Source organism: Globicephala melas, chromosome X, assembly GCF_963455315.2.
Source record: "Globicephala melas chromosome X, mGloMel1.2, whole genome shotgun sequence".
Taxonomy (NCBI): Eukaryota; Metazoa; Chordata; class Mammalia; order Artiodactyla; family Delphinidae; genus Globicephala; species Globicephala melas.
In genome coordinates, this window is record NC_083335.1 from 50,421,609 (window position 1) to 50,434,167 (window position 12,559).

A 12,559-nucleotide genomic window follows, 5' to 3' on the forward strand; every position below is an offset into this window, starting at 1 on the left:
CATGCAAAAGTAGTCAAATAAAACAGTACAGCACCCCACATTCAATAGGAAACTTATGTCTCTTTGCATTTACTTTTTGCCACTTTCTCGACTTCTTTATTCATCTTCCCCATTCTGATAATAGTTCACAGAAATCAGACCATCAACACGAGCAATGATCCAGAAGGATTCTTAATCAGCTTGTGTGTAATGGGAAGCTTAATGACTTCACGTGCATGTAAGATGTTTGCTGAGTCGATTAGTTGACTGTGCAGCTAGTGCTCTACTTTGCTAATGCCCTTTCTGCCCTGTTGTTCTGATAAGTTTCCCAGAAATAGAGAGCCTGTATATAGCTGCACACCTAGAATAAAAAGAGCATTTATCCTCACCTAGATGACATGGTGACATATAAATAGAATATTGTTTTTCAAATTGGAATTGTCAAAAAAATAAGATGTGTGCACTTGTATGTACATGTGTGTGTGTGTACCTATGTGTGTATGAAGAGACAGTAAGGAAAGACAATCTTTTGGTTGAAGAACCAAGTGAGTACATACTAACACTTCAAAACTATCTAGAAGGCTTTTCTACACTTCGGTACAAGATTTATCCCAAAGTGTATACAATATAAACTCCAATACAGTAAATTTTGATATTTCTTAAAATAGAACCTCCACTGAGGCTTTATCACAGATCATCATGAGTTATTTTAATGCCTTAACTCATCATGGCTAATTGTTGCACTGCTCTCCCTCATCTCTATTTTGGTCAGCTACTCAACACATTTGTTAGAACTTTGCTAATCAAAGTGAGGTTCCCAGACTAGCAGGATCGACATTGTCTGGGGCCTTGTTAGAAATGCAGAACCTCAGTTTCCCACACCAGACTACTGTGTCTACATTTTAACAAGATCTCCAAGTGGTGTGTGTACATGAAACTTTGGAAAGTACTGTGTGAGAATATGCATTATCCCAAGAAAAAATCCTGTAAAATGCTTTAAGTATATGTATATACTCAGATACATGTGCACACACTCCTTTAATACAACAATTCTGTGAGACAGCTGTTATCATTGCCATTTTAAAAATGAGGAAAACTGAGTCACAGGGAACTTAAATTTCTTGTCAAATGTCATATTGCTAGTGAGTTGCAGGACTGAGTCTAATCAAGTAGTCTGGCCCCATCCCATTAGAATGCTTCTTTTCATAACTAATTATTTAATCATGCATATTACAACAGCAGCTAGGCTCACTTGTAGATGTGAGACTAAAACAGAAATGGGAGAAGACAAAACATATCTGCACTTCATCTTAATGTATTTTTTTAATCTTCTGAGAGTTAAAATTCTTCAATTTCAGGAAAAAAAAACCTATCTGGGAGTGGGCAAACAAAGAAAATCAATGTCTTTAAAAATCAAAGTCTCTTAAGGTCTTAGCTTGAATTTGCTCCAATATTTCTTTCTTTTTGCAAAAATAGTATTGCTGAAACAGCTCAGAAAACTCAGTTTAAAATGTGTGATTAATTTTACCTATGCCGTGGTCTTTCACTCTCTGTCCTAAAAGCAATCTGCTTTTTTCCTATATTGAGTGATAATGTATAGACAGATTCATTTCAGACTATTGGGTATTATGGGATCTTTCTAGATGAAAGGTTTTTTTACTTAGCCACAGTTCATATCCTTTGAAACCCTGAGGGGATATTTCAAAGAGTTACATGGGTATTGAATTGGGTTCAATGTGTTTAAGATCTTTCCTCATGATATTTGGATTTCAGATATTATATTTTGGAAGCTAAGTTGTTCTGCAAAAAGGTAATGGCTAGTTCTTTCAGAAGAGAAGTCTTAATAGTTCAATATGATGGGATTTTTCATTGGAATTTCAATATTTGGATTTACTTCTGGTTGAATCCCCAAATTCCAATTTTCTACTTGAATAAAAACAGATACCTGTGTGAAGTTTTTGATATATCCTGTTCTCCTGTCCAATTCAACTCAGAATCAGCACTGGAGAAGAGGACAAAACATGAGTATTGCAATGTTTGTAATAGTTCTAAACTTGTAAAACTACATTTTATAGAAAATGATCTCTAGGAAAAAACAAACAGAAACAGCTCAATAAAAAGCATGATAATCCAACAATTGAAAAGGCCTTTGGTGCATTCATATTTCAAAAACATCTCAGATGAGTACTGCATCCTTGTAACTGGAGTTTGAATTAAACAAAGAATCCCTGAATTTCTTGTTAATATTTAACTTAGTCATATAATTTGCTAAAGATTAATTTGCTACATTCTTTAAAATGACTTAGACAACATGTACGTGCCTCTGCAAAATTGGCTTCTCCTTCAAATCAAAGCCAAGAAGTATTTATACATTATGAGAACACATGTTTCGAAAAGAGATAAGCAGGGTGTAGTTGAATAGAACCATCAATTAAGAAGGAATTGTGCAATTCAGTTTTGGATTAATTTCCATGCATAGATCTACATGTAAGTAAATCTGATCTGACCCCAACCCTGGAAAACTAGGCCATTAAAACAAAAATGATAATGTGCCAGTGAGCCTTGTGCTACACTGCTGATGAGCCAAAGAATAGGAGTAGAATATCAAAAAGTCAAATGAAAATCATCATATTTTACATGCTTAGATAATTTTGAGCTGTAAAAATAATGCTATTTGTAAGACCAAAAAGTATTTTTCTCAAAATATTTTTTTAATTTCAATGTGATTTTCTCAATCCAGAGGATTAACTTCCATGTCATCAATTTAGTATAAATAAAAGCAACATACTTTCTAGGTAAGACAAACTTCTTCACATAATTTAAAAGTTTGAGCAGAGTACAGCTGCTTTATAGCTCTAAAAGTTATCATGCCTTTATCTACAGTTCTGATCAGTGTCCATAAAAGACTATTATAATGTTTTCTCCAAATATTTTACTATACGGCACACTATTAACTCAGTAGACTTGAGTCTATCAAAATCACTTCCCTGTTAATTATAACTTCAACATTCTGCTAGGAAATTGAAGTAGGATAGAATGACAGGAATTTCAGAATGGAGGAAGAGTTGAGTTTTCAGCAGAAAGGATGAGGGATATGTTCACATATTCATTCTGTTTCACCCCCCTGAGATCCTTTTTATGTACTTTTCACCCTATTCAGAGGAAATTAACTTTGTACAATTAATTTTTAATCCCAATTTGCTCTGTAAGTAGTATGCACACACACATGCATGCACACACACACACAATCAAAATTTATGTATGTTAGATAATCATAGTAAAGATTAGCTAGTTTCCTGACATAGCAATCATTAAGATTCAGCATGTTTTCAATTTTCCCTATAAAACTTTCATTGGTTAGCACTAAGTAATTTTAGAAATGATCAGTCCATATTGCTCAATTGCCTTTCAGTTCTATAAGATGCTAAATGGGAACCATTTTAAAATTTTAATACAAGGCCTCATCACATATATTAAAAATATTTCCATATGGATATATTATAACATTCCCCTTGAGGGATGGTAAATATTTAAATTTTATACTTGTCTATTCTCAACAAGTTGCTTCATTTAAATTACAAAAAGTAGCTGCTTACCAACATTAGTGACTCTTCTAGTTTAGAACATGATAAACATTAAATCTTGGTTTAGGACTTTAAGCTATTGCTTAAAAGGCTTAAATCTCAGTTGTCTCATTTGCATAATGAGGGAGTTGGACTAAATGGCATTAAGGTCCCTTAGAGCTCTGAATTTCAAAGACTATATAAATGGCAACATCTGAACATGTACATTTTGCGATTTTAATACTTACAAAATTATGACCCTAGAAGGGACATTAAAGATCAGTATAATCCCCTTATTTTTTAGCTAAGGAAAAGAAGATTCAGTAGGTTAAAATGCCTGTCCAAGGCCACATAGCTAGTTAATTGCAGTGCCTGAATTAGAACCCTATAATATGCAAAATAATGGCCTAAATGAGTTGATGTACTGTGGTCTGTGGTAAAAATATTTCATGGATAGTGATTACAAAATGAAGTATTACAATAAAACTATTAGTCAACATCCAAATTTTTTAAAAGTATGATTTACATAGATACCTCAAAGTAATATTTAAAATCATCTGTTTTCTCATTGCTTTTGAGAACTATACATATTACAGAAGAAATTTCTGACAAAAAATATACTTTTAAAGGCTAATTTCATATATACTACTTAGAAGAACTTTTTTATGTAACCTACACATTTTTTCCAATATAAGATTGATAAAGTGCCAGATGATCATGTACTTTATTTTTATTTTAGTGGAACTGGGACAAAAATTACTAAGATTATTGATTAAAATGGGGAAAAATTGGTTCAGCAAACACTGTCACTTCTATTCTCTACTGGGAATCTTCAACATTTGATAAAGATGTAAATTAACAAATTGCAGAAATCATGGTAAGATAGATCATCTATAATTATTCATTATTTAATGATTTCCTTGATATACTTACTAGTTGTCGAGTGTTCTGTTGATGCAAGCAGTTATGAGACTTGCAAGTTACTGTACAATTTAAAAGTGTCATGGGGACAAAATATATTGCTATAGTGCTTCTCATTCATTAAAATTTATAAATTATTTTAAGACAAGAAATTGGTATATGGCTAATACTACTAAATAGTCCAAGTCACCCCAAAGTTGCATCTTGCATGACTGATTGTATTATCTTTCAAAGAACTACAAAAAAGAACACATGGCAAACATTCTTGTCTTATAGGCAAAGTGAGAAGTAAGAGTAAGATAAAAAAAAGCAGAAGAAAGACAGAAGAAGGTCATAAAAAGAACTGCCTCATGGCTCATAAATAACAGAAATATAAATGTCAAATGAACTTTATTATGTGGTATAGGTAGCCTAATAAAAATTTAGACACAAAGGAAGGCTTATTGTGAAGAGAAGGCCACATATTCTCTGCCACTGAAGGTGGTTTTTCAAGCTTACTGACATTCTAGACCTTATGGCATTGGCTTTCAATTGGCAGCTTGTGCCAAGCTTCTAGTGCTTGTCATTTTCAAACAGAAAAGACAAGATAAGAGATTGCTTTACTTAGAGTGGCCTGCTTTTGACTGATAAAACTCTATCTAATCCATATTAGATTTAAGATACTAAAGATACACTCATCTTAAAGGCTGTCACCCAAATGGAATCCTGTAAATGTCTTCAAGTTTCCAACTTCAGAGGTATACTTTTCATCTTGATCCATGACTTTTGTGACTCTTTTTTTTTTTTTTAGATTATCTCTAGTATAAATCCTTCATTGACTTCACAAAGCCTAGATACTCCAAATGAGATGTCACTTTTTGATTGCTTTGTATGGTGATTGCATTTCCTGTATAGGAAAGTTAGATATGATAGGATGGTGCAGTAGGATTTGTTTCACCCATTTTCTTATTAAGATATATATTTTAACTTTCGTAAGTATGAAAAGAAAAAAATTGAGTTTTTGAAAGCATGTCAATTTAAGTGATAAAATTAATACAAATTACAGAGCATCTGCCACTAGATCACTATTTATATCTGCCTAAGCTCATTTAGTATACAACTACTATCAAGTGTGCCTTATTCGTTCCCAAGCAATGGCAGACAGCTGAACTCTTGGATGGAACCATTCTTTCTAATCTATTTATATACACTATTATTTATATAACACACCAGGGACTAAAATAAGCTGGTAGGCACAGACAGTATTCATGACTGCAATGATTTCCCTGTGAGAATCAATAAAAGTGACTTATTTGATATTATTGTTAGCTTAAAAAAATATTACTCTATGTGAAGGATTTTGTTTTTATTTCAATAGATGGATAAAGCTGAATGTTGTTGTCTATTGTCAAGGCAATGAAAATTAGCAGACATTTGTTTTATACCTTCAGAATCCAGGAGCACTGAGCTCAGTCCCTTCCTCCAGGTGGGACAGAACAAATACTAGAAATACTGATTGGTTTATCTTTCGAAATCCGTGACTTCAGGTTTGTTGAGCTGATTTAAATTATTTATTTATTTTACTTTTCCCTCCCTGGACTGACACTACTATACAGGCTAAGAATGAACACAGTTTAGGAAACTATCTTTCAAATACATAACCAGCTGAGACAGAATTGGCCTGGGTGGATAATTAACCTTTAAAAGCAGCATAACTTTTCTTTCTCAGTTTGAATGCATTTCCTGTTTGTTTCACATAACAATATTAACAAAATGATGCCATTCACTTTTCTTTTTTTTTTTTTTTTTTTTTTTTTTTTGCGGTACGCTGGCTTCTCCCTGTTGTGGTCTCTCCCGTTGCGGAGCACAGGCTCGGGACGCGCAGACTCAGTGGCCATGACTCACAGGCCCAGCCGCTCCGTGGCATGTGAGATCTTCTCGGACTGGGGAACGAACCCGTGTCCCCTGCATCTGCAGGCGGACTCTCAACCACTGCGCCACCAGGGAAGCCCAGCCATTCACTTTTCTTTCTGTTGTGGTATGGGAATTGATGTGTAGCTTTGCTCAAAAATGCATTTTAAAAAATATCGGAGGATTTAAGAAGTCAAATTTGGCAACAAACAAAAGTACCTAATTAACATTTATATGGGTAACATTTGCTGAATTATAGATTTAGATGATTTTCTGTGACATCTTTTGGAAAAGTAACGGCTACTGGCCCCTTAAATATATATACCATTATTATTATTCTTTCTAACAAACTGAATGGTATTTTCTCATTGAATTTTTCGGATGAATAATTAACACAATACTAGTATATCAAATTTGCCTGAAAAAATGTTTCCTGTACCGCAAAAAAAAATTAAAAAATAAAAAAAATAAATAAAGCTCTTATATTGTTACTAACACTTGCAGTTTTTTTATTGAAATACAGTTGATTTATAGTATTATGTTAGTTTCAGGTATATACTTGCACTCTTAACTACTAATAAAATGTGGTCCTGTAAAGAACTCTGCATTTGAATTTTTTTTTTTTCGATACGCGGGCCTCTCACTGTTGTGGCCGCTCCCGTTGCGGAGCACAGGCTCTGGACGCTCAGGCTCAGTGGCCATGGCCCACGGGCCCAGGAGCTCTGCGGCATGTGGGATCTTCCCAGACCGGGGCATGAACACGTGACCCCTGCATCGACAGGCAGACTCTCAACCATTGCGCCACCAGGGAAGCTCCTTAAATGTTTTATAATAGATTCTAGCCCATACCAATTCTGCCCCTATTACTATCAATAATATACCATCTTAGTCTCATTCGGCTTGAAAATTTATTTCAGGGTTAGATCCACACTGTGGATGCTTACTTTGAGTTTATTCTTTAATTGTTGCTATACAATCCTCTAAGAAAAGGGTTTAATAACACATCATACGCAAAGGAATCAATTCTCTCTAGTTTATAAAAATGATGCTTATTTCATCTATATATTTCTATCCGTTAACAAGGCAGAGATAGGCCTACAATTACAATAATAACTTATGAAGTAAAAAAGAACAAAGATACCTTTGCTTAATGCATATTTGTAACTTATGACCATATTCTTATTAGAAATTGGCTCTGAGTTCATTATAGCAGAAGATATAGTCACAGTCATGTATTTCTACCAGAAGTCACTATATCATATTATACATAAGTAAATGAAAGGTAGATTAGTATTGCATATTATGGAAGAATTTTTCATCCTCAGAATGAATGCTGATAAATTGTTTTAAGTATAAAATTAAATAAAGAGACAGATGTTTAGGACTTTCTGAATTTGGTGTCTAAATAGTCTCTAAAATGTTTATATTGAAAACACTTTTAATATCCAGTGTCTACTTTTGTAGAGAGAAAAATTTTGTTATGCTGTCATTGGTTCTGTATGCTTAGTCTTAGATTACATTCTGATCTTTAACCAATGCATTTCCCTTAGTTTTTTGAGTTTAGAAAATAGAGATTAAAATACAATGTTGGGATAAATAAATAAATAAAATACAATGATGGGGAAGCCATTTTGTTCTCAAAACTGGAGGTTTATTTAAATTATATATCTATACAATCCATAATGCTCAAAATACCTTACAAAATTTCTATTTTATATTTATTTTATATGTTATGTGGTCCCTTTTTTCTTCTTGTTTTATACCTATGACTCTTCTCTATCACATATATGCTCTTTTGGACCTACACAGATTTATGTACATAAAACATACCTGAGGCAACTTATAATTCTTCAAATACAAGAATCTTCTGAGATATGTATAATCTTACCAAATTTTGTATTTCCCAAAATTATGAGGAAGTAGTGATGTTCAAGATACATGTTCAAGATAATAAATTTAATGAACTCTATTTAGTATCAACTTCATGATCCTTTTCAAGAGTTCAACATCTTTGGATTGTGCAAAATATATCCTTTAATACCTTCAGTCTGGAGACCAAATCTAAATGTTTTTCTAAATAGTAACATGGCTTAAGGCATGTGGTTTCAATACATTATTGAAAACCTCAGACCAATTCTTCTACCTTGGAGTCAGGATCTCTTATTTCCTCAAAAAATAATTAATTGTTTATGATTCTTATCTCTATTAAAGATTAAAAATAAAATCTAGAAAATACTTTATATGAATTATAAAAATATTTTATCTGTACAGAAATAAATGAATAAAATAAACTGGCTGATTATATACATATAAATACATATGTATGTATAGGTAAATGGAAAACTCTATGTCTAAACAAAATGACTATTCAAATTTCATAGTAAATTTCAAAGTAGATGTGATCACATATTTCAAAAATGATAAACTGCTGCATATATGCCTTCCACCTAATTCTGTGTTTTTACTTTTTGAAAATGTGTTACTAACATAATTAAATGGCCAATGTTATTATGGCTGCAGTTGTTTGATTTTCAAATACAGTAAGCCCATTTATACTGCAGGACTAGAGAGGTATCACTTACTGGATTCAGGATCAGAGTTGCCATCCCCTTCAGTGCGGTTGTTGGGTGCAGCATGATCAAAGTACTCCTCCTGAGGATAGCCAAGGGGCAGGGCATGGGATGTGCTGGGAAGGTTGCCTGTATCATGGTCTCCTAGTCTACCATCACTGCTGCTTTCCTGAGAGCCTTCTGGTAGGTGAAATGTGACACGCCGCTGGGACTGAAAAAGACAGAAAATTACAGGGTTTCAGCTATGATCTGAATAATTGCTTAATACATACAATTTAGAAAATGTATTATTTCAGCTATCTAGTGAAGTCACATTAATATTATCTTGAGTTGTGAACGATTTCAGGCTTTTGTGAACAGTCAGCTCTGTGTTCAAACCTGCTTTACCTGGCAGCAGAATTGCTTTTATTATATTTTTTTAACAGGGCATATCCAGTTGCAGAATAAAAGTTAACTTGTTCTAAAGCAAGAGGCTGTCACCCATATTGACATTTGAGCACATTGGATATTCTGATCATCATTTGAACATGGATTTATTTAACTATAATTTGACAAGATTTCATTTTTTGAATAATAAACTTGAATAAATATAATGAAATTTTACTGTTGTATCTGTAAGATTCTGGTGGGCAGAAACAGTAAATAATAATACAAATTTATTCAATCATGTAGGCTTATAAATTAAAATTACAAATCATCTTTTCAAAGAATCTTAAGGGCAAGACTTTGAATTGGAATTCATTTAAATCAATTCTACACTCTAAACAATAAAAATAATTACTTGGTATGGATAACAGTTGATAATTATAAAAGTAAACTACAGGGATCATCTCTTATAGTAATTATAGCAGAATATAAAAAACTTATACATGCCAATATATAAAGATGTAGGATTTGGTTCATGACATCCAATAGTGTGGTAACTCCACCAGATGTAGCAGTAATTTTGTTTGCGGTATTGCTACATGTAGTAGCTAGTCTCTGAAGATAGCCCTGACAATGGACCTCACATCTTGGTATTCAGACCCTTATGTAGTCTTCTACCACAATGAATATGGAGAGGCCCTGTGTAACCAAATCTCACAGTTTTTGCCTTGCTCCCTTAGAATACTCATTCAGGAAAATCAGCTGAGTTGAAAGTAGTCTGACTACTTGGAGACTGCCATACAGTGAGGAAGCTCAAGCTTCCCATGTGGAAAAACTCCATAAAAAGAAAGTATAATACAATACCCAGAGAGGCCCAGCTGCTCCAACCACTCGAGATTAGTGCTAAATATGTATGTAAATAATCCATTCTGGACATTATAGCTTATGGTCTCCTTTGAGCCATCCATCCCAGCCATCTCCAGATATTTGAGCCGTTCCATTTGAGATACCAATCACTGTAGAGCAGAGATAGCAATCTCTGCTGTGCACTACCTAAATTCCTGACTTAAAAAATGTTAAGTACAATTGATTTTTGTTTTATGCTCCAAAGATTAAGGATAGTTTGCTATGTAACAATAGATCAACCAAAACATTTAACTACTAGTAGCATGAAAGATGCAATTTAGAGATAATTATTTAAGGAATTTATACATATCAAAGGGTACATGTAATTAGGCACTAGAAATTTCCATGACAGAGTGCATATACTTTCACAGGTTCAGGCTTGACAGTCAGCCATTTCTTCAGATGTTGGTATTGCTGTAGACTGTATGTTTGTGTCCTCTCAGAATTCATATGTTGAAACCTAATCCTCAACATAATAGCATTTGGAGGTGGGGTCTTTGGGAAGTGATTAGGTTATGAGGATGGAGCCCTCATTAATGGGATTAGTGTCCTTATAAAAGCAGCCCAAGAGACCTCCCTCTCCCCTTCTGCCATGTGAGGACACAGTGAGCTAATTTTGTCTGTCCAGCAAAGCTGCATTTGACTGTTCTCTCTCTAAGAAGCCATAAGCTCATTTAGTTATAGGTTAAACCCCATTTAATTCCAAAAATTACTTATAGTTGTGAATATATTTTCAGCCACTTCAAGTAAGATATAAGCATTTATGCTCACAAAACTTTTAAAAATTCAAGAACTGGAAAAACAGTATTTAAAAATGCCTGAAACATTGTATTGTAGACATTTATCAACAGTCAGTTATTATATGTAACTTAAAGTCAAAATAATACTTAACACATAAATTTAAAAGTCATTGTATATAAAATAAGCCAGTTAAGCATGAGACTAATTTACAGTTTACAGGAACTCTGATTACAGTTGTTCCACTACAATGCATAACTGTTAAGAGGTATTTTAATTTTCTATTAAGACATAAGTCAGATATTTCAAGTATTTTTATCATTTAGCTTTTTTTAAAGTATTAGACCTAGATAATAGAATCTATATAAAGGAAAATAATTACTGCTGACAAAAATAAATGAATCTAGAATTTAACATGTGCTAGTTAAGCATGGAGTCATATACCCTAACAGAATTAAAATTGCCAGTGAATAAAAGGTAAAGGTCTATCAAATGATAGAAGTAGGGCCTATATATATATTACTTCCAGATGTAAGAGAAATGAGGTTTGGGTTCAATTGCTTATCTACACAGAAAAGAAGAAGGCAATTTAAGTCAAAAAGATATCCCATCCTATGACACCTGTAACTAGTAACAACTAAAATCCCTTGCAAAGGAATGCCCTAGAGTGAATCTGTAATTAGCCAGGTCACGTATTGACCCCCAACTCTTCTGATACTCATAAATTGAATCCCCTTAAGGGTACATAAGAGGGAATAAATGGGTTGGTAAGGACTCCCTTTAGTGAACACAACTGTTTTTTGTCCTTTCTTGAATGCCCGTAAAACACCACAAGCACCAGCATCCTGTTCCTGAAATGCAGTTTTTATATGTGACATTATTACGTATACACCTTTGAGATTTCAGTCATATTAATAAACTCTCTTGTCTATATTAACTTTAACAAATATCGGAATGCTTCAAGTGGAAACCAAGGTATGTTGTTTGGTCATTAATGGCTCTATATCATTTTAAAATAGTCTGAAGTTCAACTGCATACTGAGGATTTGATTTATTTCTCAATTCACAGTTTCAAAGTTTACAGTCTAAAGCATTTTTTTTTACCTATTTCTATAATCTATAGAAGGCATTCAAATATCATTGATTAAATGTAATATTCTATTTCTTTATTCAGTGAATTCACAAGAGGCTGTTTATTGGCACATGGGTGATTAACCAGGTTGTCCATCATTTTACAAAATCTCCATGAAATAGTTCCTTAGGTGAAATTGTTAGAATTTAATTTTTAAGGAATTGTTTCAAAAGGCTTCTGAAAATTTAATTTTTAATGGGAAAAGAACAGCTAACTATTTTTTCCTAGGGTTACTTTAATGATTCCTACTTAAACTTGCATTTTGCAATTTGTGACACTTCTAGATAGAACTGAACATAAAATAATTATATGAACTTAACAATTTATGAATCCTTTGTAGTAAATTTTGGCAATCTGGTTTAACTCATTTACCCTTTACTTTTTAATGGATGAATCCCTAATCTCTGATGGCACTTTTCTGCTCAGATTCATAATATGGACGTGTTCAAGATACAGAGGTATTTTTCTTATCCAGTATATTTAGAAATATTAAC

The 12,559-nt window shown here is 33.1% G+C and overlaps 1 protein-coding gene across 6 annotated transcripts in view; it reads right to left on the reverse strand.

The window, feature by feature from the left end:
- Positions 1-12,559, reverse strand: part of PCDH11X (protocadherin 11 X-linked) — a 752,740-nt gene that overhangs the window by 194,425 nt on the left and 545,756 nt on the right. For all 6 annotated transcript variants that reach the window (XM_060291949.1, XM_060291947.1, XM_060291948.1 and 3 more), the window contains one exon: positions 8,936-9,134. In XM_060291949.1, coding sequence (XP_060147932.1) covers positions 8,936-9,134 — 199 coding nt within the window. The remainder of the gene's footprint in view (positions 1-8,935; positions 9,135-12,559) is intronic.